At 42.1% G+C, this 28000-nt stretch overlaps 5 protein-coding genes across 5 annotated transcripts in view; 3 read left to right on the top strand and 2 right to left on the bottom strand.

Moving 5' to 3' along the window:
* The first annotated feature begins 896 nt into the window (after window positions 1-896).
* LOC120807019 (complement C1q subcomponent subunit C-like) lies at window positions 897-5699 on the top strand. The gene is made up of 7 exons (XM_040158633.1): window positions 897-1166; window positions 2582-2697; window positions 2793-2855; window positions 3734-3887; window positions 4179-4319; window positions 4722-4848; window positions 4994-5699. The coding sequence occupies exons 2-7, from the start codon at window positions 2592-2594 to the stop codon at window positions 5126-5128; spliced, it is 726 nt and encodes a 241-aa protein (XP_040014567.1). The 5' UTR covers window positions 897-1166; window positions 2582-2591; the 3' UTR covers window positions 5129-5699.
* Window positions 5700-9128: 3429 nt separating this feature from the next.
* On the top strand, window positions 9129-15564 carry c1qb (complement component 1, q subcomponent, B chain). The gene is made up of 5 exons (XM_040158461.1): window positions 9129-9293; window positions 10718-10886; window positions 11318-11549; window positions 13078-13195; window positions 14804-15564. Exons 1-5 carry the CDS (start codon window positions 9291-9293, stop codon window positions 15011-15013), a joined length of 732 nt encoding a protein of 243 aa, XP_040014395.1. The 5' UTR covers window positions 9129-9290; the 3' UTR covers window positions 15014-15564.
* A 1969-nt stretch (window positions 15565-17533) lies between these two features.
* Window positions 17534-20414, bottom strand: LOC120807215. The gene is made up of 6 exons (XM_040158976.1): window positions 20306-20414; window positions 19805-20083; window positions 19489-19583; window positions 19003-19171; window positions 18567-18669; window positions 17534-17738 (listed from the first exon to the last, which is right to left on the bottom strand). The coding sequence occupies exons 2-6, from the start codon at window positions 20078-20080 to the stop codon at window positions 17620-17622; spliced, it is 762 nt and encodes a 253-aa protein (XP_040014910.1). The 5' UTR covers window positions 20081-20083; window positions 20306-20414; the 3' UTR covers window positions 17534-17619.
* A 991-nt stretch (window positions 20415-21405) lies between these two features.
* Window positions 21406-22954, top strand: LOC120807411 (E3 ubiquitin-protein ligase TRIM35-like). Its single transcript, XM_040159422.1, has one exon. It carries the CDS (start codon window positions 21503-21505, stop codon window positions 22925-22927), a length of 1425 nt encoding a protein of 474 aa, XP_040015356.1. The 5' UTR covers window positions 21406-21502; the 3' UTR covers window positions 22928-22954.
* A 3028-nt stretch (window positions 22955-25982) lies between these two features.
* The window catches only part of LOC120807410 (filamin-B), an 84275-nt gene continuing 82257 nt past the window's right edge, over window positions 25983-28000 (bottom strand). Inside the window, exon 49 of the mRNA XM_040159421.1 lies at window positions 25983-27998. Within this exon, the coding sequence (XP_040015355.1) occupies window positions 27811-27998 (188 nt within the window). The 3' untranslated portion in view covers window positions 25983-27810. The remainder of the gene's footprint in view (window positions 27999-28000) is intronic.

The following is a 28000-nucleotide window of genomic DNA, read 5'->3' on the forward strand; positions in this document are numbered from 1 at the left end:
ATCTGACTCTGGAGAAGAGCATTTCTGGAACTCTCATCCACGCACAAACCACCGTAAACACGTCCTTCAACCCATCTCATCTATCAAAATTTAGCCGAGCCGGATGATCTGTCACAGGCCGAATGGTTTTTCTGTCATTAACATTGCAGCCCTCTGTGAAGCTGCATGAAATCTGTTTCTTTTGATTCATATCAAGTTTCCCTAATCACACAGAAAAGTTTAGTGTGTCCCCTCTGAAGGTTATAGAAGTGAGGCATTTCTGGTTTGATGCGCCTTGACCATAAACTTTGACACGTCCTTAGTTGACTTTCTCCTCAAATCATTGTGTGTGTGTCTGTTCTTGTCCTAGTTTGGTTAAACTGCTGAAACCTGGTTCTCTGAAGTACACATCCTGTCACGAGTCAGATTTTGCAGTGGGGTGGCCAGAGTTAAAGGTCCCGGGGGGAACTGCAGTTTGGGAAAGTTCTGCCCTGTTTCATGGCAGTGCCCCTGTACGCAAAGCCAGCTCCATAAAGTTAAAGTTTTCCCAGTTCGCTGTGGAAGAGCTTGACTGGCCCGCACAGAGCCCTGATCTCAACCACCCACCCAGCAACTTTGGGATGAACTGGAACGCCGACTCTGAGCCAGAACTGATCACCCTGCATCAGTGCTGGACTTTACCAATGCTATTGTGGCTGAATGGGAAGAATTCCCTGAACCCGGGTTCCAAAGTCTGGTTGAAAACCTGAAACCAGAAGAGCGGAGGCTGTAACAGCAGAAATCACATGTTCCTTTATCACATATATATCACATATAACGTTTGGGCGTCCACATACTTTTGCCCACGTAGGAACCTTGGCTTGGTTACCCGCATTTTGAGTCTCAGTTTGACAACTCACTGGTCATTAATATTTGAGAAGCTAAATATGGAGCCACAGTACAGAAAAGGCTGACAAATGATAGGACGGGAGGAAATGTTCTTCTCTCTCTCTGTCTCCTTCCATCTCTCAGTAAACTCCCAAAATTGCAGAACTTCATACAGGAGGCTTAGAAACTAATTTCCGATGTAAAAGCTGCTGAATCTTTGGTTTTGTGTTCCTCCTCCGGCTACTGCAGGACGAAGATCCTCACTTCAGTTTGTTTTGAACTCGCTGCAGTGGGTTTTGGTTTTCTCTCTCTTCTCTCAGGTGAGTTTTATACATTCTTTTTGACATTATCTGTGAGTTGATTACAGTTTACCAAATGCATTTGTGAAAGAATCTGCTGTTGTTAAAAAGATGATCTCCTGTTTTCCCTTTATCATTATGAGTGTGTATTTTCTTTTTTTTGTATAAACAGAGGACTTTGGTATTTGAGCTGTGTGGTCTGCTCTCACATTTTGTTTGTGATTCTGAAGAATACTTTGATTAACTGAGTTAACTGCAGTGGATGGTTCAGATTCAGTCAGAAGCTGTGGCAGATTTGAGCCAGCAGCCTTTTAGCATTTGCTTCTCTCCTCCACCTCCTCTCTCCTCTTTGTCTCCTCGTCTTCTCCACTTTCTCTGTCTTCCTCTTCACATCTCCTCTTCCCTCTTCTCCTCTCATTTTCTCCCACCCCCCCCTTTCCTCTCCTCTTCTCCTCCTATCCTCTTTCCACCTGTTTTATCACCTTCTCCCCTCTTCTTTCCTTGTCTCCTCTCCTTCCACCCTCTGTCCTATCTGTCCTTCTTCACTCCTATTTCCATATCCTCCTCTCTTCTCTTCTTCTCCTTTCTCTCCTCTTATCATCTCCCCTTTCCATCTATCTTTTCCTTTCCTCTTTCCTCCTGTCCTGTCCTCCTCTCTCCTCATTCCTTGTCTTTTCTCTTCCTTTTCTTGCCTTCTCCACCCTGTTTTTCCTCTTCTCCTCTCAAATCTATTCCCTCCTCCTTTCCTATTCCCTAATCTCCTCTCTTTTCTCCCCGTGTCCTCTCCTCTTATCTCCTGTCCTATCACCTTCCCCCTCTTTTCTTTCATGCTCTCCTCTGCATCCATCCTCTCTCCCTTTCCTGTTTTCTTTGCCCCTCTTTCCTTATTTCTCTTTTTTTAACTTATTACTTTCCTCCTCATCTCATTCCCTCTTCCTCCCCCTTTCCTCTTTTCTTTCCCTCTTCTCTTCTGATTTCCTTTTCCCTCCTGTCATATCATCCTATCCTCCCTTCACCTCCTTCCTTCTATCATTTCCTCCTACCCTTTCATCCCTCCCGGAATTCTCCTCCCCACTTTCCTCACCATCTGTCATTTCTCCTCTTTTCTTTCCTTTCTCCCGGCCTCCTCTGTTCTGTCCTCGTCTCCTCTCCTCCTCTCCTCTTATCTGATCTCCCTTCTTATTGTCTCCTCTTCCCACCTAAAACCATCTCCATCCCTTATTCTCCTCCCCACTCTTCTCTCATATAATCACCTCCCTTCTCATCTCATTTTTCCTCGTCTCCTCTCCTCCTCTCCTCTTATCTGATCTCCCTTCTTATTGTCTCCTCTTCCCACCTAAAACCATCTCCATCCCTTATTCTCCTCCCCAATCTTCTCTCGTATAATCACCTCCCTTCTCATCTCATTTTTCCTCGTCTCCTCTCCTCCCCGTCAGGTTCTCCATCATGCTCCATCATTTTTTTCTGGTGATCGGAGCCCTGGTCTCATTGGCCGTACCCCTGCTGGTCGCCATTGAGACCTGCCCAGCGACAGGGATCCCCGGGATACCAGGTACATGCATTCATGTGTGTATGGTTCTATAGGTCGGTGTGTGAATATTTCTGTTTGTTTTGTTTGTGTTTGTTTATCTTTCTTTCCATCCTCAGGTATGCCTGGGCTGCCTGGCAGAGACGGTCGTGATGGAGAGAAAGGACAGAAAGGCCAACCAGGTATACACACAGAGTTGGCTTAGGAGCAGCCATAATGACCCGTCTAAAGTTTGTGCACATGCTAGATAAAATACAATGAGGAAAAAACATGGATGTTTAGAAGGAAAAAATAAATCTTTTGAACAAGTCATCTGGAAACCTTTTAAAGGTTTTGTGTAAATTTGTATCTTAAGACCCTTACCCTCATGTACAAAAACGTTTCACCGAAGTTTCACTCGACTGAAATTATTTTATTTGTGCCAAGGCCAATTTTTTAACCTTCTTTTACCTGCAGTAAAAGAAATTCAGCCAAACCGAACAAACGACAGCTTCCAGGCAGCGTACAGAAACAGATCACCATATTGTTTATAAAAAGCAGTAGCCGCTGCTTTTTGTAAAGATCATAAACACCACACTCAGATATTAGCACCTTGGACCCAGTTTGCAGTTTTATTTTATGTATTTATTTGTGACATGATCATGACAAGTGAAGAGGCCTTTAGTCTGTGTCATTTAATGGAAAATTTCATTTTGATAAACTGGGTTTTATCTTTTTCCGTTAATTCGTATTTGAATTTTTTTTAAAAAAACACATAACAAGTGTCCTTTAATATAGAAACAAGAAGAAAGAAGCTGTCTCACAGAGTTAATGCTAATACAGTGCATGCTGAAAAGTAAGCTAATTAAGCTAACTGTCAAAGTAGCATCATAAAAACATTTGCTACTAGCTTAACAATGTGAATGATCTGCATTCAGCAGCATATTAATTCAGCAGATTTCAAGTCACAAGACTTGAACCTCTGAATCCACGCTGAGCTAATCCTTCAAACTGTCAGGCAGAGCAGGTCAGTGTGGCTGGTTATTACGTACAACGACCAGCCTGTTGTTGATGTCTGCAGGAGCAGTGTGGCGAGGCGGCCTCGGCCCACAGAAGGGAGAGAAGGGGGAGCCGGGGCCGATGGGATTCCCCGGTAAACGAGGTCAGAGCGGGGAAATAGGGGAACCAGGGGCACCAGGGCCTGCCGGACCTCCGGGAGAACCAGGAGACACCGGGTATGTAGTCAGACAAAACCACTGGAAAAAAACTTTTGGAATCTTTTATCACTACACTGAATTAAAAAGTGACCACAAGTGTCTTTAAAATAACCTCAAAAAAATCCACTCTTCGAGCCTACAGGGTTTTAATGTTCCATACTCAGACGACTGTGAGTTTAACCCTAACCCAAGATCCTCAAGGTTCACAGTTTCACTGTGTGGCAACAAGTTCGTGGTAATTTGATTTGAGGCAGGTTAGCGGGTTAATCCAGCCCTGAGCCTCACTTTGTGTTGTTTCGGTGGCTGCAGGACCGCTGGCTTCCAGCAGAAAGCGGCCTTCAGCGTTGCCAGAGGGACCAACGAATACCCAGACAAAGCCAGCGTCATTCGGTTCACCACAGTCATCACCAACCTTAACAATGACTACAACACCGTGACAGGACATTTCCGGTGAGATTACCGCCTGTTTTCTAGTCATGTTACACAGAAACGTGATGGCAGTAGCTTTTATGACACGTCTGTATCACCAACCAAAAAAATAGTTCTCACCAAAGTCAGTAGGATTCGTCCTCCTGGGACCATGAATGTCTGTACAAAATCTAATGGAGATCCATCTCAGAGTTGCTGCGATATTTCAGTCAGGACCAATTGATTGGTGGACCAATCGACAGACTGATATTAACGTCCACAGAACCATGCCACTAGCTAGCATGGCCGAAAAAGAAAAAAAACAACAACAATTCCCCTGATAATCTAGAGAATCAAGAGAATTCCAGTGTGATCAGGCTACCCACCGAGACAGGAGCAAAACAAAGACACCTTTGGTGAATTAATTAAGTTTGTGCATTGTAGGTGTCGGATCCCGGGCACGTACTACTTTGTGTTCCACGCATCTTTAGAGGACCGACTCTGTGTGCTGCTGAAGCTGGACCAAACACTGCTGACGGCGTTCTGCGATCATCGCCGTGGGAGGAGACAGGTAGGCGCATAACACAGCACCAGGGCTTAATTCTATCACATTGTTCTGCCGCCAAAGAAGAATTGCTCAAGTAAATTAGGTAAATGAATGCTCTCTGGTTTTAACCCCCCCCCCATGGTTACATTTCGATCGGTACTGATTCCAGACGACTTCGGGCAGCCTGGCAGTCTACCTGTCAAGGGACCAGGAGGTTTGGCTGGAGACTAAAGACTACAGAGGGATGAGAGGAAAACCGAGCGGTTACAGCATCTTCTCCGGCTTCCTGCTGCACCCTCACTGACCCAGAGGACAGGGAAAGCGAAAAAACAGCCTCACTTATACTTAACGTTTTTAGAGCCACACTCCAAGGCTGAAGCTACTGGCAAAATGATGTCTCTCCTTCCTTCTCACTGACCCTTTCGCCTTTTTAAAAAGCACGCACTGATTACCTCTCATGTTCAAATTTCATTTTTCGGAAACAATTTTTAACAATTTACGATTTGCGGTGTAATTTAGTTGTGGGAATCAGGCACTAATGAAATACTTACTGGTACTTAAATGTATGTACAGTGGGAAAAAAAAAACACCTTGCACACCCAGAGTTTGTGTTAATGCGTGTGTTTATATTATAGAACGATTTAGTCACTTTTAAGAAAGAAGGGATTTGTCTCCACTAGTGATCGGGTTTGCTATTTGTTTATCACCCTTGAAACTCGTTTATCACCAAATGCATAGGACTGATGCCATTTACAGTTGAATATATCATACATCAGATCCAATTCACTGTGTTGATTTTATCTTCTTTGTCTGACAGCAAACAAATGATTTGAACTGGAAAACCCAATAAACCCGAATAAAGGGCTTGAAAACAACCTTGATGCTTTGTGTTTTGTATCTAATTTCTCATTTTCTCTCATTTAACTGAGCTCCATTTTTAATTCCTCGTCAGGCTGATCATAACACAGACAGCTGCTCTGAAGAATATTTTATTTAGTTGAAAACTTAATAAAGTGAGCCTTTCCATTAATTGTTTAAAGGCAGCTGAGACTAACTGTTTGACAAAGCAATAAGAATAGTAAGACAGCTTTAACATTTTTTTTCCTGGTCAAGTGTTTCTTGGCAACGAAAAGACATAATTTATTATTAAAGAGTGATTTTTGCAACAAGGTGAGAGCACTAAATGTTAATAGCCACGGATACAGAGGTTAAAGCAACATGACAGAGTGCTATTTAGAGAGGGAGTGGGAGGTGTCAAGATCATAAATTTTAATAATTTCTAAAACCAATGTAATTATATCCATAAATAAATAAATATAAAGAAAAACACTAACATATAAAATATGTATAAAACTGAACACTAACGTCACACTTGTATTAGCTGATAAGTATCAGCTGCTTCATTCATGCTTCACCATCAGAGCCTCATTCATCGGCCGCTTGGCCACCGCCTGACGAGCAACGGCCAATCACATTCACGCAGAGCCTTTCTCAACAGTATGTCCAGTGCCTCACCTGTCAGATAAGGACGGTCGTTTTTTTTTTGTTTACGTAATATACTTCAGATCGTTGTCGGCCGCTGACAGACAACATCTCCCCCAATCCCTAGAAGTACATGGGCCAAAGGTCACGGCTCAACAGAGGAGGTGAGTCCATTAGCAAGTCAAGGGGTCGCAGTTCGTTCAGACATGTCTGCAGTAACAGCAGCACACAGAGCGACGACGGCTGCAGAGATTGCATCTACAAAGTTGAAAAAACAAAGACTGTAGAAGGGAGCGAGTTTTATGAATTTCATGGGTATGGATGAAACCAGGTTACGAACGGAGGTTCGATCCAGAACGGCCTTCCTTTCTTTAAAACCTCAGGTAAACAAGGTTAAATAAACCTGAGTGGCAGTTTCATACACAATCATGTCAAGCGGGGGTAATTTTTCGTGGGTCAGAATGAAAGAAATGAAAAGAGGATCAGAAAATGACAAACTAGCATGTTTCACTGGACGTAATTATTAAATATACACATCAGCTCTTTGCTGATAGATGCAGTTGAGGAAATTAAATATTTTGTGGAACAGATACTGACCGAGGCCAAGAGCCTGGAAAACAGTTTGTATTTGCGGCACCAACAGAGAGGAAGTTCAGAGAAAAACAGAACAAAATGTTAATTTGGATGAAAGATTTTTTTTTTTTTTTTAAATCAGATGGATTCAATGATGCTTCATCATCAGTTCGTCCTCAGGTGGACTTCTTGTTTCACTTCCACTGATGGGGGATTTGCTTTGTCAGATGCAATAAAATATTTTACAGATCTACAGGAAAAGTCATTGAACTCTTCAACAGAGGTGAAACTGGTGTGAGAAATTGCCAAAATGCAACGAGCTACCTCTACATTACTAGATTATTTTCTTTTTATGCTACTTCATACTTCTATTTCACTACATTTCAGGTGGAAATACTATACTGTTTACTCCATGTATTACCTGTGTTTTCAGGTTAAGATTTGACATAAAAACGTAAGGTAAGCCTGTTAAGTACGATGCATTGTTCTTCACCTTTTCTCCTTGCGCGCTTTTACAAGAAAGCGGTGTGTAGTTGGGGCCCCCTTGTCATGTTTCAGACGTGTACGAGTTGTTGGCAGTTCCGCCAAAGAGACGCTTCCCTCCAAACTTCTCAGATGGTTTAGTTTGAATAAGTGTTTGAGGCCCAAAGAGGGAAATTATCCAACAGTTCACAGGCAGCAAAGACTAGATTAACAATAAATAAATACAGATTTCTATAGCAGATTTATTCGTTCCTCTCCCATTAATCATCTCACGACCCCTCAGATTTATTATGTGACCCTTAGGAGGGGCACCGGCCCCCTAGGTTGGGAACCGCTGGACTAAAATAGGTAACTGTATGTAAAGCAGTTAAAGCGAGCTCCACCTGGGGCGGCTACGACACTAAAACGCTGCTCATATGCACTGATGCATCAGTATTAACAATCTAATAAAGTCAGGTATAATATTATATTAGTTACTTCTGCAGAACGAGTACTTTTACTTTTGATACTTTAAGTACATTTAGCTGATAATGCTTTTTTGAATTAAGTAGGATTTTGAATTCGGGGATTGTACTTGCAGTTGTGGTATTGGTGCTTTTACTTAAATTTGCGAATTAAGTTAGTTAATGTTCTCTAGCTAACACCAGCTAGGGCCCAATAACTACTTTATATACTGCTAAGTAGCTTAATCTTTAATGATACATCATAACTTGAGTGTTGATTAGATTCTGTACTAATAATCTGAACCTAAAAAGTAACTAGCAGCTAAAGCTTTCAAATAAACGTAGTGGAGAAAAAAGTAGAATATTTCCCTCTAAAGTGCAGTGAAGTAGAAGTATGAAGTACAGTAGCATAACACAGAATTTATTTGTGTAAAGAACCTAAAAATTGTCCGTAAGTACTGTATTTGAGTAAATATGCTTAGTTACTTTTCAGCACTCATAGAAGGTTGACCTTTGAATTGAAGTCTGGTTTGAACTCGAGGTGATTTCCTCCCCGAGCTTCTCTAGTGGATCAGGGGTCAAAAACCAGCTACGGAATCATCTTTTATTAAACTTCAGCTCATTTCAACCTGCTGATTTGGATGCTGCCGCTTTCCTCTGTCTTATTGATGGTTTAAAATGATCTCTCGTTAAAGTAATCCTGTAATTCTACTGTAACTGCAGAGTAAATCTATCACTTCTTATTGAAATAAAAACGAAGCAGTGTCAGACCCCTTGTTAAACCCCAGTGGAAAACTTGGCTGATCCATTCACACCAGCAGTCAGTGGTGGAGTATTCACATCCTTCGTTTAAAGTATTTGAAAGTATAAGTACTGCAATATGGAAATACTCCATTACGAGTAAAAGTCCTGGCTTCTAAATGTCACTGAGGTAAAAGTAAGTATTATAAGTAATATATACTTTAAGTACCAAAAGTAGAAGTACTCGTAATGCAGAAAAATGAACCCTGTGAGTGTTGTACTATTATATATTATATCATTTCTTGACTATAGCTGATGCATCAATGTGTAAGCAGGACTTTACTGTTGTAGTTGTTTGATGTGGAGCAAATTTGAACAATTCAATATATTGTAACAGTGAATTTTTAATAAAATACTCATTTGTTTTGCGTGTAAAATCTTAACACATACAAGTACAAGTACCTCAAATTTGTACTTAAGTACACCACAGGAGTAAATGTACAGTACTGTGTTATATCCCACCACTGCCTGCAGCAAATATTTCTTTTTCTTTTCTAGGTTCCCAGATTATAATGAACACCAATAGAGTGGCGATCTGGCTCCCTCCAGCCGTTTCACTTCCCGTTTTGTTTTTTTTCTCTGGCTGGGCTGCTGCAGTCGCTGTGAAGCTTGACAGCTCTTCGCCTCCGCTCCTCGTCAGCTTATCACTCCACCACAGGACGAGGGACTGCATTTACCTTCAAAATGGTGAGACCTTTCTGTCCTCGAAGAACCAAAGAGCAGGCAAAGAGAAGGAAATCTAGACAGGGAGGAGATCACGTATTCGGACAGGTGCATTGGTGACGCGGAAGTGGATGGTGTTTCATCAGTTTCATCATATTTCTGGCTGAGTGCTTCTCGGCGTAACCTTTAAACATAGTGAAGTATTCTTTGCTTCCTTGGCTAAAAGAGTTAGAGCTTCTGTTTTCCTGGGCAAGATGTGTGCAGCTCTTCAAAAGGCTTAAAAATGTCTGAAATTAAGGCCTTGAGTCATCAACTGGCCTTAAATGTGAGCGAATGTGATCTTAATTTTAACACTGCATGTCGTATTGTACACGTGATTGGTGGATAATGGGCTAAAACATTCAAAACATTCAGTACAGTGCAGTCCTCTAAAAAAGTTTGTGGAGTTTATAAGTCGCTGTTGTGAGATTAAAAACCTGGAACCCTCAAATATGTCAACTCTTCAGGAGTTTAATCGTTTTTTTTTAAAAATGGACAAACAGCTACATGAGAACGTACACTCAGGACCAGCGAGTCAGCTACAGTTATGTGACCTTATATCTGTGTGTGTCTGTTGTATCGGTTGCTGAAGGAAAAACCTTCACAAGGAAACACATTACACTCTGGGGGGTAATGACTTAGTTACTGTGAGGGTGTAGGGTAAGTCTCCAGGGACTTAATAAAAGGCAGTGCATAGTTCTCCTAAGTGACAAAAACAGGTTTGTGTTTGTAAGTGTGTTTCCATGCAACTGTTTCTTTGGGCCTGTTCAATTTGCACATTAAAAAAAAAAACCTGAATGGAAAGACCAGAAATGTAAAAAACAAAAGAAAGAAAAAAAAGGCCAAACTGTCACGAAAACGTTTTTACACTTGTTTGAGGTGTAAATGTTGGTGTGCTGACTAAAACAAAATGCAGCAAAGTGCAATGGGGACAGACTCAGAGAAAGAAGCATGTGAGTTACACGTCCACTGAAGAGATGAAAAGTAGCAGCAGACAATAACATCAGATGCGTGTGGACCGATTTGACAAAGCCCGTCTCTGAACACGTGCCAGCCGGCGACTAAGTTTCCTATAAAACATGAGTTGCATATAAACGTAATTTCTAGGAGCCAGGGTTGGACGAGGAGACTGTCCCTTGACGCCATACTTCTGACACATTTTCCACATCTTTTTCGCTCATTTGAGGTTCGACTGGTGATCTCTTGATTACAGCATCGCATGGGGCCCTCTTCTTCTGCAACCGTTTAATGGCACTTGACTGGTGAATTAGCGCCACCAGCTGTTCTCGACGTGAACGTCTAATGTTCACATAACAGCAGTTGATGGAAACAAGCATTAGATCACCAATTTGTTCAAAATTTGGGCTAAGCTTGGATTTCTTGCCTCGTGTATCTGTGTCTCTGTTCAGGCCCCCCAGTGGCTGAGCTGCAGTACCGCAGCCTTGCTGCTCTTGGCGCATGTTGCCCCGGTCGTTGCGCAGAAGTCCTGCAACGGGGGGACCCCAGGGATTCCTGGGATACCAGGCACCCACGGGCCCAACGGCAACAACGGTCCCAAAGGAGAAAGGGGAGACCCTGGTGAGCTCATAGTGGACATGAAGACGTCAAATACATTTCACCTGTTCTGTTCGCACGTTTCTCTTCATGTTGTCACCATTTGTTATTTGAGAAAATGTACATGTTGTGTCAGTGTGTCTAAGCAGTTGTAGTTATTTTGAACTTGCCTTTTCATATTCATTCAAATTCATCAAGATGCATCAAGATGCTTTCTTCATTTGACTGTGTTTTGTCTCTGTGTTGTCTTTGGCTGCAGTGCGAGAGCTTGATTCAAAATTAAAATGTCTAAACATTTCCTTTTATAACAGTAACACTGGTGCAGCGCTGTCTAGTTTTATTATAGTATCTTTTAGGACAGTATAGACTTTCAGGTTACAGCTAAAATAAAACACCTATGTTTCATCTTGGTGTTTTTTTCGTCATTCTTTCTTTCTTGGTTTTTGTCTGAGCAGGTGAGTCAGGCCACCCTGTCAGGGGCCAGAAGGGAGCGCCAGGTCTGCAGGGCCCACCGGGACGGCCGGGGATGAAGGGGGACGTGGGTCTGCCGGGGCCCTCCGGATCTCCAGGCCAGCCGGGGGGGAAGGGAAGACCCTTCAACCCTTCCAACCAGGATAGATACTACTTCTCCCAAAAACGGCTGCTTTCACAAACACCAGAGATTGACACCACCATCAACTTCAACAGGTCAGCGGAGGTTTAGAGTCGCAGAGAGAAAGCAGCAGTGGTATTTAATGTGATGTAATGCAAACTAATGAGACAGTGAACAGACAGAGAAAGGCTGATGGGATAGGAGAGGTTAAAGGGCGGGATCAATCAAATATCTGTGATGGTTTCATGAGTTTTTATTTGCAGTCTGAAGTCACCATTACAGTCCCTGAAAACCTGGCTTAAAATCTTAAGTATTTCTATATAAAATCAAGTATTCATGACCAAATACGCACCATTCAAAAAAAACTCTTTAAAAAGATTTACAGTCAAAAAGTCGGTTAATCTGCTTCATCGGGGCTGTCTGGCTATGGTTTGATTAGATTTGATCGACAGCGGCCTTGAAACACTAGCAAACGGCCCCGCAACTGTCCTAAGATTTTGATTTAAATAGAGCAAAACTTGCTCTATTGATGGATGCATGAAGGTACGTGACGTCGCTTTTCTCCACCTGAGCCTCGCCCACATAAAACACAGCGAAAAGCGCTCGGAAAAAAGACACACATACAGAAAAATCATAGGGAAGTGTTTGTTTTCATGTGGGATCCCATCGATGGTAGGATGTAGCAGATTAAGAAAACAGCGTTTCAGGGCCTTTAAGGACCCTTTGGTTTCACAAGCAACTAAACTGTCAAACATTAAAACAGAAGGAAAACACACACAGAGGAGGCCACATTTGTTGTTATATTGGAGTAATCTTATGTATTCTGTATTTTGTTTTGTTCTAAATGATAAATGGTGAGATCTGCTTATTTAACAAATGACAAAATACACAAAATCCTGTGTTCCTAAAAAAGTGAAATAAACTTAGACATTATGAAAATAAAAATTCAAAGTACTAAAGTGAATAATTAAATCAGGGCTAAATAAAAAGAAGAAAGACTGAGAGTCTACAGCCATGCTAGTGGTTCTGTGCTTAGGCACAACGGTGCTTTGAGTTACATGCTCCAAAGATGCTAACATGCTAACACGCTCACAGTAACAATGCTAACAGGCTGATGTTAGGCAGGTGTTATATTAACCATGTTTACCAGATGAGTTCCATGTTATGTCCTTAATTTTGCGGGTGTTTGCCCACAAACCAAATTATTGGAGAAATTAAATGAAAGTTTCGACTAGATGATGGTACTAGATAAAAGTCAGAGGATCACCAAAATAATTACGTTTCCTCCCGAGGGGAACGTGAATGTGTGCACCAAATTTCATGCCGATCCACCCAACCGTCGTTGAGACAATGCACTCGGCGACAGATGTAGGCCCCTTGTCGGCGCTGGAGGAAAAAAACAGAGGACCACCCAACTCGTCAGGATTTATCCTCAGGGTACCATAGATATCAGCGCCGAATTTCATGGCGATCCATCTAATAGTCGCTAAGACCAGAGGACGTCGCCACCCATACAGCCAAGCCACTAGCATGGCTAACAAAAGTGGAAAACAAAACATGAGATGGAGGAACATCATTTTTTTTTTCTATTTTAACTGAAATGTTTGTGTAAACTTCCCACAGTGACATTTTGCCGGACCTGGATCAGCAGTTTCAAGGAGATTCGCTGAAAAACGGGACGTTCACATGTGTCGTCAAAGGCGTCTATTTCTTCAGTTACCACATGTCAGCAAAGAGCAGGGTGAGTCCGAACAGTTTACGCTTTGCAAAACTGCTCTGTGTATGTTGGTGTCTTCCCCTTTTCGGTCTCATCTTTTCGACTCGCTTCAATTCGTCTTCGAGATTTAGACTTGGTCACGTGACCCGTGGTTGAAAATCACTAAGTACACTTACTCCAGTACTGTACGTAAGTACGATTTTGAGGTATCGCTACATTTCAGAGGCAAATATCGGACTTGTCACTGCCCCTACATTTATCTGACAGCTGGAGTTACTTTATATTTAAGATTTTAAAAAGAAAATCCGAATCTTGAATTTCCCCTGGATGGGATCAATAATGTTTATTATATCTTCCGTAAAATATGACGCATTAGATTAAATTACACCACAGTTCATAGATGACATTGTTGGACTCCACCTCAGCCAGCTACAATATTAAAGTACCACTCGCACCTAAATGCATGAATAGCAATAATCCAATGATCTAATAATAGTGCAACATTTACAAAGGAACCATTATGTACAATGAGAACTTTTACCTTGGATAATTACTTCAGCACATTTCAAACATTTCATGCACTACCATGAACAGTCGAACGAGTCAACCGTCATATGAAAACATATCAACCGTCAAACCAAACAGTCAAAGAAAGTATAATAATGCATACTTGAGTAACTTTTGAGAGCATGATGTTGAGCTCACACACTACAATTTGGGGAATTTTACCACATCATCGCTGTAACGCTGAAAAGTCCAGTGATTACCAGGCTTCACTTAAAGCCTCACGTTCTTCCTCAGAATGACCTGGTATTTCAATGTAGTAATTATGCAAGTCACACAGGCAAGTTTAGCAGTTCCTGCGGACGACAGGACCGACCCACCTCAGCGCTTGACTGTCGGGATGGTGTTCTTCTAGTCACGGGCCTCGGCCTTCTCACGCCAGACGGACCTCCGATCCCACGGATCCCAAAGTTTAGCCTCGTCACTCCGTAAAACAGACCCCCAGAACTCTAGAGGCCTGTCCGGTTTCTTGTCCTGCATATTCAAGTCTCCTTTTTCCCTGCTTTTCGGTTAAAGAATGGAGTGCAGAGAGGTTTCCGCGAATGAAGTCCTTGCTTGTTTAGCGTTCTTCTTACAAAAGTGTCTTCTCGCCGACGCTTTTGTTCCGGCCTTCATCAGGTCGTCCGGCAAGTCTCTGCCTCTTTCTTCCACGCGCAGGACGGTGTGCTGCTGTGCCATGAGTTTTAAACTTCTGTTTTACACTTATTTGCCACAGTATGTTTGTTTACTTGGCGCGAAGTGAAAATTCTTGCTCCTCGATCAAGGGTTCACACACGATCAATGTGTGAACCCTTACGTACTGAGCAGGGTTGAATAGTTTTGATTGCGACTGTAGCTGTTGTGAAAGAACATACAGGAGAAGTCTGGTACCCTGTTTGTACCTTGTAATAATTCAATATGTACTGGGTAATTACAAAAGCGCTTTGGTTCCCCCTCTTCACTTGTACCTACAGGTACATAGTATTTCCTTGGTACCTTGTATGTACAAAAATATTTAGGCTGTAACTTTGCGGCTGTGATCTGCTGTGGTTACTCCCGCTCCTGACTGTATTTGTATGAACCTCCCAGGTGTGTCTGAAGCTGTTGAAGGGCAGCGACACTCACATGACGCTGTGCGACATGTCTGACGGTTTTCTGGTAACCTCCGGCTCGGCGGTCCTGGAGCTGGAGGTCGGAGACACGGTGTCGCTCCAGGCAACCAGGTACAACAACATCGTGACGAGCCAGGGCAGCACCAGCCACACTTTCACCGGCTTCCTGATCTTCTCCACCGCCTAGAGTCGCAGCCTCTGATCCACTCGGGCAGAGTTGATAGAAAAATCACAGACTTTTGGCCACATTTACAGCAATGAAATGAAGTGTGTGTTTTCTGTAGTACTACAAAGACCAGCAGAATTAATAAAGGTTGGCTCAGCAGTGGCGCGTTGCATGTTTTAGCCCATTACAGTCAGTACGAATCATATGTACTTTAATTTACCGATGTGCATTTTCCAAAAGCATAACATTTTCAGTTGAATTCATCACAAGGTGTGTTCAGTTGTTTTCAGTGCATTTCAAAGGTACAATCTGTAAATCCAGATATAAACTAATCGCCCCACCTTCAAAAAAATGAAAGCTCAAGACCGAACCCTGCTATTTCTTCCATACTGACTCACATACATTTCATACAGTGTAACACTTTAACATTAAACAACCAAATCTACATTAGTAATGTTTCCTGAGACTGTTAAGTGTGTGTTTCATTCAGTTATGAGCGCTCGAGAAACACACTTCGTTTAAAACTCTCGTATCATGTATCCTCAATAAACTTCAAGTTTCTATCGTCTGGATATTATTGACTATAATCACTGACTTTGTCTGACCACTGTGAGACGTTCCACACTGCACAGGTTTGCACTAGATGTAAATGTATAGAAAAGCCACTAACATCTACGTAGGTCCCCCTGTTTAGCATTTATTAACAGTATATAAAGATTTAATGGCTGTTTTATAACACTCTGTAATGTTGCTGTACACAGATATAAGTCTATCTGGCAACGGCATCAACACCCTTAAGGGAGGGTCGCTGTACAAACAGAGAATAAACAACAATATGATAAAACACTGCTGTAAATATATAAAATATGTCTTCAAGGGAGAAGTTATTGTGTTGACAGTAGGCACCTGCAATGTCCTTACTCCTGCTTACGCCTGCATTATAGTATGTTTTGAACAATTTATCAAACGTTTTACATACTGATTTAAAAAATGGAAAATCGGGGGACTAATAGTAAAGTATTAGCCAAAAGTCCATCATGTTTTCTCTGACACTTTTTAATACACACTGAATTTTCTACTGTTGATGACATGTATAATATGTACAGTATAATCTCACTCCTTCTGAGCTCGATCATACATTTTGTTTCGGATGAAAAAAGTCAGTCGATGATGTGATATGATATCAGGCACCAGCAAAACCATTTATAGCAACCGTATTTTGCGCAGAGTGGAATTGTGAGAGACTTCGGCAAACACGTTGTGATTTCTTCCTTCACCCCATTGTATCGATTACTTGTTTCACAGGACAAAGTAACAAGACATCTGAATATTAGTCTAATCACAGGCCCGATATTGGACAAGTGTTCAAGCAGTGTAGGGTAAATACTTTGCATTTCCATCACCAATCTGTTCATGTGTATACACTGCAGGTGCTGGGTTAGAGTACTGGGAGTTTCATTATCCTAATTTAGAGATATTAAAAGATCACATAGACTGACACACATTATTTCTGACCTTCTGGAGAAGTTCTCAGCGACAACCTGAATTGATCCTACTGACAAGTACTGCAGTACCGTGCTGTAGTTTATTTTGACTCGATGCCACAAACACCGTGCTGCTGCTGGAAATATTCACCAGACTGCCTTATGTGTTTTAATCCACCACTGAAAATAGTCCCCACTTTTTCCTCCTGTTTGAGTAACGTTTGTTAAAAATGACCTTGCCCGGCTGTTCAAGGATGAAATGGAAAAAAAAGAAAAAAAAAAAAGGATGATTTATGTCTTCCCAGAGAGGGAAGGGAAAGGGAGCGAAGTCTGAACACACTGAGAGATCAAAAAAGGGAAAAACAAGAGATAACATTTAAACATCCAGTAAGTTTATTTACTGAAAACATCTACACATTTGTACAACAGTCATACAACTACACTGCTTGGGGGAAGCCTCGTGGAATAATTATGACTGATTAGGAATAAATTATTAACTGCTGTGGTGTGTAACGGTTTCCTCCAGCGGCTCGCTGTTTAGAGACACTGACGTATCAGGTGTTTGGAGCTGAGTTGACTCCTTCTGTCTGATACCAAGCCAGGAGTTCATTAATTATCCATCACACAGTATCAAGTTATTAGACATTTAACCTGACAGCTGTGTGGCTGTTAAACAGACAGTGTTTCAGGAGGTTTCGGATTTCTTGAAGGATTTATCTGTTGCAATTGCATATTTTTTTTTTTTTTTTTTTGTCCAATCATCACCAGTCGTACAGGGAACCTGACTGGAAAGACCGTCTAACCCCATCATAAATGTTTGGTGCGCTTCCAAATTTGTTACATCGGCCCAGCTGTTGCTTTCGCAGTTGTTGTCTAACAGCTGACACTGGTGATTTGTGCCTGAGGAAGTCTGAATCAAATCATTCCAACACAAAATGATAAATTATCCTCATGAAACTTAGAAAGCTTGACAACAAATTGCTGTTGTCTAGTTTTACCGGAAAGTACCAAGAGATTTTCTACTATGCTTGGGCCATTAAAACAAAATCTGAACATACAGGAATGTCCTTTCTAACACGAAAGCCTTGTTAGCTGCTGTGAACTCTCATTGAAGAGCAAGCTCTGGTGTCCGATGGCTGAACTTCAGCCCAGTGTGTTGGTGGCTGACGGGCTGCTGAACACGCCGTTCCTGGCGTAGAAGGTGTTCTTCACCACCGACGACCTGGCACGGGACGGAGTTCTGTAGTCCAGAGTGTAGTCACCTGTGGATCCAGGGCAGACACCGTTAATCTTGGGTCGGGGGGGAATGTTCTAGAGCAACGAGAATAAAAAGGAAGGTGGTTCCCACATGACTGCAGGTGTGTCTTTAAACTGCATCTCACTGTCAGAACTGCTTCCTCCTCGTCCTGGCCTGAGTTGAACTTGCCAAGTTCAGGCTCCCAAGTACAAAAGTCAGTACTGAGGAAGGCCTATGGTTCATTCTAGAGCACTTCAAGATAAAACCAGCTCTAGTTACTTATAAAACCAGGTAAAGCCAGTTAAAATTGAGCAGTTTCATCTAGAATTAGTCGCAGAAAGCAGTTTAAATGCTGAAGCCAATTTTAAAAATAATGCCCTGAGTTGATGCTCCTCTGTGAGAAGGTGGTCCTAACCAGAAAAACAACAGCACTGATCGTTGGACAAGACGATGTGTCCTGACTCTGGTGATCCCCTGACTTCTCCTCTAGGGCCACCATGAGGTTTCCATTTGTGGTTTTGAGGAAAATGAATTGCCACTTAATTTGGTGCAGACATTCATGTTCCCCCCAGGATGGGTTGACTTCTCATCAACGAGACCATCAGTTAAAAAAAAATTCCATTTGCCCAGTATTTTAGTTCGTGACCAAATATCTCCGAGACGAACGAGATTCCCATCAGCCTCAGCTGAACTTTGTGTTGAGCGCTAGTTAACACCTGTAGACTCTTACTCCTTGTTCAATCTAGAACAGGCTTTAATGAAAGACACAGGCGTGGTCACTACATGGAATCTAGATAACTCTGTGACACCAGTTCGAGGTCTAACAGACAGAAGTGGAGTCCCTCCATCTTACCCTGCCTCCAACCGTACTCCCAGGACGAGAGCAGAGGAAAATCAAACTTCTCCTCAGGTCTGATCAGGCCACGTCTCTGCAGGTACAGACTCCGCCCTTTCCCCTGCGCAGGACATTTTCTTTAAAATATGTTTAAAAATAAGATTTGGCAGAAATATAGGACCACTGACCACCCAAGTTATGAAATGGCTCGTTGCACCTCACGGTGTAATCGCCAGCTAAAGGACATCATCTTTAAGAAAACCATACACTTCAGAAACAAGTAAAACCTTGGGTAGTGGTTTTTCATTTTTTTCTATAAACTGTAACAGTTGAACGACTTTTGTTTTATGCATAATATTACTGGGTAATGAAAGATTTAAAACTAAGATTAAACGAGTTTCGATTTCAAGCTGCACGCAATTAAGACATTTGGAACCAAATCTGGGTTTCATACATGGTGAGAGGAGTCCTGATAGAGAGCCTGTCTGGTCTGGGGAGAAACTGGCCTCATGGTGGGGGCCACACTGATCCGGCCCTCCGCTTCCACAGGAGGAGGAGGAGGAGGAGGAGGAGGAAGTTCGCTCTGCCTCTTGGGTGTCCTGGTAACAGGAGGCAGGACAGCCCTGGTGGTTGGAGCATAAACACCTGATAAGTGAGTATTATCAATATTTACAGAATATTAATATTAAAAAGTTGTTTACGAATAACATTAAAGCTTAAATTTTGGGTTACAGTTACAGTTACACATCCTGGTCAATGTACCTCAACTACTTTTTCTGTATCTGGTGTGTACCAGGGGCTTCAGATGGCACACGTCAAGTGATGCGACTGACGCGGCCAATGCGTGTTGCATTTAAAAAGCTGTTTTGAACCAATGGAAACGATTTATTCTGGACTAAATACATTTTGGCACAGCAAAAACAACAGAGCTGGGACACACTTGTTGTCAGGGTTCCCTCTTCCCTCTAATTCATGTCGTTCCAGATCCAGCCGCTCCCACCTGTCCTGTAGGTACCCCAGCCTTTCCCACCCTTCCTAATCACCTGATTCCCCACAGCTGCCTGCTCGCTTGTTCCCCGTTTCCCTAATCAGATCTCCACTATTTTTACCGGCTCGGTTTCACTGGCTCCTTGTGAGACTGTCTGTCGTGTCATACCTGCTGTAGCTCCGGCCTTTTTTCCATCTGATTACCTGCCTGTGCCTGACTCTTGCCTGCCTTTTTGGATTTTTTTCCCTTTGCGCCTGTCCAGGTGAACTGTTTTGTTAGATCGTCTCAGTCTCTCAGTCTTGCTTTTGAGTCTTAGCTTTACATGAACACCTCCGACAGCAGGTTTTAATGTGAGAGAAGCAGCACACCGGGGGTCAGCAGGCAGTTGGGGCATCTGTGTGGGCTCCATGCTGTTCTTTCCGGGATTGTAGCAGGATGGGTAGAGTTTGGCGTAGCGGCTCTTCCAGGCCAAGCGCGTCAACGTTTCCTTCTGAATCTGCTCCCGGTAGCGGTTCTGGCTCTGAGTCGTCAGAAAGCAATGCATTTCCTGCCAGAAAGCCTCATTTAGAGAACTCAGTTTACATTTTTGACAGATGTGTTTCACGAATAAAGAAGCAAAAAATCAAAGTTGAATTTGGCACTAAAAATCAAGCTCTCCCTACAACAAGCTGTATGCCATTATTTACACAGTGGCGGTGCTGCTTTGCTGAAATTCCGTTGTGAAATGATTAGATTAGATAACTGTTAGATCCAAAATATCCTTATTTACCTTTGGTTTGCCTGAAGCGGAGCTGTGCAGGATCAGCTTCTCACTGTGGAAATGAGCTGTGGATCAGATAACGCACTGTAACACAGAGAAACCTGAGATAAACACACACACACACACTGTTCTTTCACCGGCACATAACTGGTACATTAACTTAAGTCTAATTCGTTGTCAATACAAGCCTTAACCTTTCCTGAATAGCAGCCCCTGTGGCCACAGGTGCTTAAATAATGCCATCATTGAGCAAACACATTAAGAATGAATGGAGAACTGTATTGCTGCTAGTATTAGTATTTACTACTTTGCTTTCTATATCGACGGTGATAAAGGTACTGCCTGCTGTAAGCCGAGTACTATTGTGTTAGAAAGAAAACAGATATTTTCAATAAACATTCTAACTTTTTTTTTTTTTTTTTTGGGGGGGGGGCTCCATCCTGATATGGGATTGTTCACAAATTGTAGTCTGTAGTCACACACATACATGGAAATGTAGCTTAAATTATGCAACTGTATTAATAACCACAATGCACAGACAGAGTAAGTTACCTTGTATTTTCCTCAACAAGGCTAAATATGATATGTGAAAACAATGAATGGACTGTGTGCATGTCCGTTTTAACACGTAGCTATTTAGTACCTAACAGAGCAAACACTGCATTTGCTGAAGTTGTAATTTCCCAATGCTGCCTTGAGACCTAATAAAGAACCGTATACTGGAGGCGCCTTTAATTAAGCTCAGAATTAATAATATGCCCTCAAAGAATTCTCAAAAAATTGTCAAAATTCTCAGAATTAGTGTTGTTGTAGTCTAGATTTAGAAATACAAATCAATAACGCCGCTCATTTCCCCGACGCAATCTGAAATGAAAGTGAATGAATGAAAAAAACACAGGAAATTAAAAAACACTCTCGGTATGTAGAGTTAAATAGTTGAGCAGCACGTACAAAGGGCGTATCAAAAATTCCACCCTTACGTGACTCACCTGAGAACAACACAAAAAATACAGGTTATATTTGTTTCATAGGGAAAAGATACGTACACCAAGGGACAAAAACCATCAGAGCAAAACCAAAACTTAACAAAAGACGAACAGCTACCGGAGAGAACAGTTGGAATATGTTGATGGAATCCTTGATCTAAAGAAAGTACTTTCTTCGTTGTTTTCGTCTTTGCTCCTGTCGTGTTTCCATCGAGAGAAAATGGCTTCTCAAGCAAATGAGGATCTCTGTTGTACAGTCTGCCAAGACACCTTTAAAGATCCTTTTGTCCTGTCATGCGGCCACAGCTTCTGTAAAACCTGTCTGAAGAGATGGTGGCGAAAGAAACAAACACATGAGTGTCCAGTTTGTAAGAGGAGATCATCGAGGAGTGAACCATCTCGTAACTTGGCGTTAAAGAACCTGTGTGAGAGCGTCTCACTGGAGAGGGATCAGAGAGCTTCAGCAGGGTCTGGGTCTCTCTGCAGTCTGCACTCCGAGAAACTCAAACTCTTCTGTTTGGACCATCAGCAGCCAGTGTGTCTCGTCTGTCGAGATTCAAAAACACACAGCGACCACAGATTCAGACCCGTCGATGAAGCTGCACAGGATCACAGAGAGGAGCTCCGGAAAACCTTGAAGCTCTTACAAGAGAAACTGAAGCTGTTTGAACAAGTTAAAGGAAACTGTGGTCAGACAGCAGAACACATTAAGGTCCAGGTCCGACACACAGAGAGACAGATTAGGGAGCAGTTTAAGAAGCTCCGCCAGTTCCTACAAGAGGAAGAGGAGGCCAGGATCGCTGCTCTGAGGGAGGAAGAGGAGCTGAAGAGTCAGATGATGAAGGAGGAGATTGAGGCTCTGAGCAGAGAGATAGCAGCTCTTTCAGACACAACCAGAGCCACAGAGGAGGAGCTGAGAGCTGAAGACATCTCATTCCTGCAGAACTACAAGGCTGCAGTGGAAAGAGTCCAGCAGCGCCCCCTGCCGGATGATCCACAGCTGGTCTCGGGAGCTCTGATAGACGTGGCCAAACATCTGGGCAACCTGACCTTCAACATCTGGAACAAGATGAAGGAGAGGGTCTCCAACACTCCTGCGATTCTGGATCCAAACTCTGCTCATCCAGAACTCATCCTGTCTGATGACCTGACCAGTGTGAGTCATGGAGCGAGACAGAAGCTTCCTGACAATCCAGAGAGGTTTGACTCCTTTCACATTGTCCTGGGCTCCGAGGGCTTTACCTCGGGGACTCACAGCTGGGAGGTGGAGGTTGGACACAGTGGAAACTGGAGAGTTGGTGTGGCCACGGAATCTGTCCAGAGGAAGGAACAGCCACAGTCTGGATTGTGGGGAATAATGTTCTATCAAAACGAATACACAGCATGCTCACTACCAGGTCCAGACACTGTTGTTTCACTGAAGAAGCAGCTTCAGAGGATCAGGGTTCATCTGGACTGGAACAGAGGAAAACTGTCGTTCTCTGATCCTGATACTAACACACACATACACACCTTCACACACACTTTTACCGAGAGGCAGTTTCCCTACTTCTGTAATGGAAATGGACTCCCGCTGAAGATATTACCAGTGAGCGACTCAACAGAAAGCAAAGTGCCCCGTATGAGTTGGTGGCCTTTTGGTTAACCTGCGTATCGACTAATGCTCAGATTACAAGGTATTCAGGCAGACTTGCGTTCTATTTACCCACACACAGAATTAGAAGACAGTTCTGTTTAATTTATGTTTGAAATCTGGGCTGAATGTCGTTGGTTTGGGACTGGACTGGACCAAACTCACAACAGACAATGAGAAAAAAAAAAAAAAAAAATCAGCTATGTGGACAAAAAGTTATGAAATTTAAGTAGGGACCCAATTTAGGACGTTTATCGAGCAGACTTTCATACTCTTAATATATGGGGAGCATACATTTTCTCTCTCTATCTGCTTATATGTGGTGGGGATGTTTTCTATACGACTGCTCTGAAAGCTTTGATTTAAATTGTTTAAATTTAGATTGTACCATAAACTACAGCATGACTGTGATTTGACAAACAATGTATTTTATGACTAACTAATTAAGGGCTTAAGGGCTTATCTTGATCAACGTGAGATTTGAATGTTTGTTTGTTTGTTTACTGTACACATGAACTTTTAGCCCCTTTTACTCAAAAAAATGAACCATTTTTGAGTTACATCATTTTTTGAAGGAAGCATTTACTTCATTTAGTATCTTTACTCAGACACATTAAGTAAATATCAGTGGTCAAGTAAGAAAATCATTAAGAGCATGTGATATATTTATGTTTTTATGGTTTTATTAAGTCATTAATTGTGAGTAAAATCAATTAATTATTTATGATGCTTTTAAACTTTTTGCTTTTTAATCTCATATTTAATTCCATATTTTTTTTAATTTAACTGTAACTAGAAACAAAAATACATTGGGTTTTAAACTGACATGTGACGAAGGCTCATTGGTGTCATCCACATATCAAACTTGCAAAATACAAAGCTGTCACGTTACACAATTAATGCTGGATCATCATAAATAATTACTCATCTCTGATAAAAACTTTTAATACAATTAACCACATGAATCAGTCGTGCTATGAAATACTACAGAGGTAATAAAACATTGTTCTTCGGTGTTCATTGTTCGGTCTGAGCCCCAGGTTTTCTCCATATCATGTGGATCTGCATAATTTGAATATTCACTACGTATGTCTTGTTAGAAAATTGCACCACTGACGCAGAATATCAGCCATGTCGGACCCTCCATCCTCGCATCGTGTTGCCCTCCTCTTGTAGAGCTACTCTGTTGTGTTTTGTCAAATTGCTTCCATTTTTTTTTCTGTGTCAAGAAAGTGGTGCGGTAGTATTGCAGCCCAGGCCACAAATCACACAGAAACGGATCTAATGAAAATATGTTTATTGTGTTGCAGAAACAGCAAAATATAATGCATATATGGGGAGTGCAGTTTCTCTTAATATACAGTCCATCACACATAGGCTAAAGCATAGGCTTTTTTTAATGACCTCGCTGTAGTTCACACTCACCCACCAGGTCTCCCACGCCAGCTCAGTCACACCCGCCCTACACACAATAACTACGCTGGAAGCTCAAAACCGGTGTGGCACCATCCACTTCTTACTGGAGGAGAGAGATTTAGCCGTTTCTCCGGAGACTGGCCGCCATGCTAGCTTGGCCAACCTAAGCAATGTGCCAGAAAAGTCAGGTGTTTGTAGTCCACCCGTTCTCCAGAGCCAGACACATCTGCATCTCAGTGCCCCTCAGGGTTAACCTGTCTGCAGACTGCCCGAATCCAAGCCGTTCCGGCCCATGAACATGGCTGCTCTCTGCAAATATTGGACTTTTTGGAGCATTGCTTGGGGGTCAGCTAGGCGGCGGCCCATATTCGAAGAGAGAGCTTTATTTTTTAATAAAATGGCCACATTGTCTCTGAGCTCTAGCATAGTCATGTTGTGTGTAAGTGTGGTGTGACTGTGGCTGGGAGGGTGTGTGTGTGTGTGTGTGTGTGTGTGAGAACTAAAGTTTAGCTTACTATCACAACACCAAATAAACATTAACAACATTAATACCAACAAAAGTCTAATATAATGTTTTGTTTAGTTTTTTTTAATAAAACATAATAAAAATTAATAATGATGTATAACAATTTTAGATTCTTTTATAGTTAATATTAATATAATATTAATATATTCAGTAGCTACTATATAGGTACTAAAACTGGAAAATGAAAGTAAAATCAGTTTTAAAATGATCTGTCAACTAAATTAAAATATCAGTCAGAAATTCTCAAGAACTGAAATCAACGAATCTTATTACAAAGCAAATGATATTCAAGAATATGAATTTGAAATCTTCTATAAATTTAGAAAAACATGAAGAATAAGTGTTAATAATGTAAACCGGTCCGGTGGACCAATCGGCTACCGGGCACCCACTGTTTGACTTGAGTCTGAAGTTTTAAATCCAAAGTGATAAATCCCAGGTGCAGATTTTCAGACAGATCTAGATATGCTGAATTTGAACACATGGTAATGTGGTCCAACATCGCCAGGGTGCTTACTGGTGTAGTAATTATGAGCATCGTTTGTTTCAGAAATGGGGAAGTCGGGGGGGGGGGTTTATAAAAGTAGTACCAATGTTAATGCTCAACAAGATGCGTGGTACATTGATTGTAGCTTTTAGCAGGTTTTTTTTTTTTTTTCGCAACGTTGATGAAAACCAGGCTTTTCACCACTTCTTTACTTACAAATTTGTACGAATTGCCGCTGTTGTGGCAACTCATTCACTTGTAGGCGCTTATGTATGTCCGTATATTGTGGCAGTTTTCAGGCCTCAGGCACTTGGCTCTTGTTGGGTTATGGAGACACTCTAGCCTGGTAAGTCCCGCAGAAGTCCAGTGATAAGATGCATTAAACTTTGTGCATGCAATCTCTCCCTCTGTCATTGTGAAACTGGGCGCACAAGCCTGATTTCCAGTCTGGCACTTAGCATAGATCCAAATATGACCTGAGCTCTCCACATGTTACACTTTTAGACGTCTAATGCTAATGTTATTTGTAGACTGCAAAAAACTCACTTGAAATCACTTGAGGTTGTTTAAGGATTAATTTATTAGATTTCATTCAGCTAATCAATACCACCCTCTGATCGCTCTTAAGTATGTGTATTGCCCCTGACCATTTCCCCTGTAGCAACTCTTCCATTTTTTTTTCAGTGTTTTCAGAAATACATTTTACTGGTGGCAGATTTTTACTAAAGACCAGGTACAATTTGTAGAGTACGTTTTTCAGCACACTAACCGAACGTCTTCTCTACTGAGATCCAGGAAATGAGAGGCTGAAGTCGATCTTCTTAATTCCAGTTGATTTTAATTATCAAATGTACATCATCTCAGTTTAGTTTCACATTATAACACCCATTCCCAAATACAAAATGAGAATTTTTCCTCCCCCCTCCCCAAATACAAAAATCCTCCATTAAGTATCAAAAGTAGCAGTGATTAGGCAAAAACATTTAGGTAAGACATAAGGACAGCAATAAATCTGACCTCTAATTTTCAGGCTCAGATCTGATTTGCTGGACTGATTGACAGCGTGGGTTGGTGTCGGATTGTGCTTTAACTGCAAAAAGCATTACCGGTCGAGAAATACTGAAGACGACAGATTTGAAATCATCATCAAATCTGAAAACCAGTCATCCAGCACCCCTACCCGAGTTCGACCTCTGCTGTGTCCAAGCCGACGTGAAGCAGATCGGAACTGAGCCACACAGTTAAAAGTCAGATCCGTTCATGTAAAAATGCTGCCGAAGGAACAACAGAACAGCGATGAACCTCTGGCACATAAGTAGTCTGTTGTACAGTACAGGAAACAGTAATGTGAGGGCAGGTCAAACAGTCATTGATTTGGTATGGCAACATCATGTACTCGTGGGATTTCGGGAGCTAAGGTTCAAAAGAAAGAAATGAACAATCATCAGTAGTCGCGTTCAGTTTGGCGCTTCTTGTCGGAGCGAATCCGGTCTGTCCACACTTTAAAGAAACATCATATGACAATAAACCAAACATACAGAACTCCAGTTCTTTTAATTGAGATGTTATTTGTTTTTGTTTTTTCACAGCACTTAATTTTGTTAGGAAAGTTATGCACAGATTTGGTTATTACGGGCTTATGCTCATTGCAGCTGGCCCAAGCAGAGAAACTTTAAGGATTCAAACCAACAGCTGGTCATTAGGCACCCCGCCGCACAATCAAAGCACTAAGAAACCTCACCGAAGTCCATGTTTTGAGCCGGGTGCTGTGTAATTACAGTCACTTTTCTAATCCTTAGCATTTCAAAGTTGGGCTCCACTCGTCTAAGTCCAAACCTTCGCCAAATCCAAAATCCAGTCTAACGTATCGGAAATGTGCAGTCACCACGCTGTTGTGTCTCGACATTTACACTAACTAACGTCTGGTGTAAAACCATCAATCTTTAATTTACCAATCAAGTATAAAAAGTGCAAAATTGTGTCTACTGAAAATTTCAGGGCAGCGAAAAAACAGACGAGTTCTCTCTCCCCCAATCAGGTCATTTCTCCCTCTATTTTCTTTACAGCTCCAGTTTGATGCCAGATTATGTAGCGTTTACCATTTTGCCTCCCTGACACACTGCAGAAATGCCTGCCTAGTGGAGTAAGTCTCAGTTCACTAATGTGTTCATTTAATCTCCCCGTCAACTTGTTGAGGGTTTTTAAAGGCAGTTGTAAAAACTGACTGTTTTTGAGGGGGGGGGTCAGTTTGGAAGGTTGAGTATTTTTTCAGCAAAATAAAGCAACTATGTCAGGGCAGAAAATCCTTAAAACATCTGATCTGAACTGAAAGAGTTAGCACACAAAGCTTTGTTAAGCAACTTGTTCACTGGACAGTTATTTGCAGTGCAGCTAATGTGTCCACTTTAACTCAAACAGGGATTCAAAAATGGTGCAGGAAGCGTGGATAGTGGGTTTCTTGGTGCATCATGGGACAACAACTTGGAAGGGGGAGCCCGGGATGTGGTCATCCCCCCACTTGACCACCAGGAGATAACTGCCCCGCTCCTTTAGCATGTAGCTGACGTTGTACTGCAGGTTGCCCAAGTGTTTGACCAGAACCTCCTCACAGGGCACCTGAGGACCGTGCACGCCCACCAAGAGCATGTTCTTACCT

This window comes from Xiphias gladius, chromosome 21, assembly GCF_016859285.1.
Source record: "Xiphias gladius isolate SHS-SW01 ecotype Sanya breed wild chromosome 21, ASM1685928v1, whole genome shotgun sequence".
Lineage (NCBI taxonomy): Eukaryota > Metazoa > Chordata > Actinopteri > Istiophoriformes > Xiphiidae > Xiphias > Xiphias gladius.

Bases quoted from the DNA above. Each gene is read 5' to 3' on its own strand.
- LOC120807019 (XM_040158633.1), top strand. From the start codon at position 2,592: ATGCTCCATCATTTTTTTCTGGTGATCGGAGCCCTGGTCTCATTGGCC. The intron at 4,320-4,721 runs GTGAGATTACCG...TGTGCATTGTAG, and splicing joins ACCGTGACAGGACATTTCCG to GTGTCGGATCCCGGGCACGT. The intron at 4,849-4,993 runs GTAGGCGCATAA...TACTGATTCCAG, and splicing joins ATCGCCGTGGGAGGAGACAG to ACGACTTCGGGCAGCCTGGC.
- c1qb (XM_040158461.1), top strand. The intron at 10,887-11,317 runs GTGAGCTCATAG...TTGTCTGAGCAG, and splicing joins AGGAGAAAGGGGAGACCCTG to GTGAGTCAGGCCACCCTGTC. The intron at 13,196-14,803 runs GTGAGTCCGAAC...TGAACCTCCCAG, and splicing joins ACATGTCAGCAAAGAGCAGG to GTGTGTCTGAAGCTGTTGAA.
- LOC120807215 (XM_040158976.1), bottom strand. From the start codon at position 20,080: ATGCATTGCTTTCTGACGACTCAGAGCCAGAACCGCTACCGGGAGCAG. The intron at 19,584-19,804 runs GTTCACCTGGAC...TCAGGTGATTAG, and splicing joins TGAGACGATCTAACAAAACA to GAAGGGTGGGAAAGGCTGGG. The intron at 18,670-19,002 runs GTATGAAACCCA...TGTCCTGCGCAG, and splicing joins ATCAGGACTCCTCTCACCAT to GGGAAAGGGCGGAGTCTGTA.
- LOC120807411 (XM_040159422.1), top strand. From the start codon at position 21,503: ATGGCTTCTCAAGCAAATGAGGATCTCTGTTGTACAGTCTGCCAAGAC.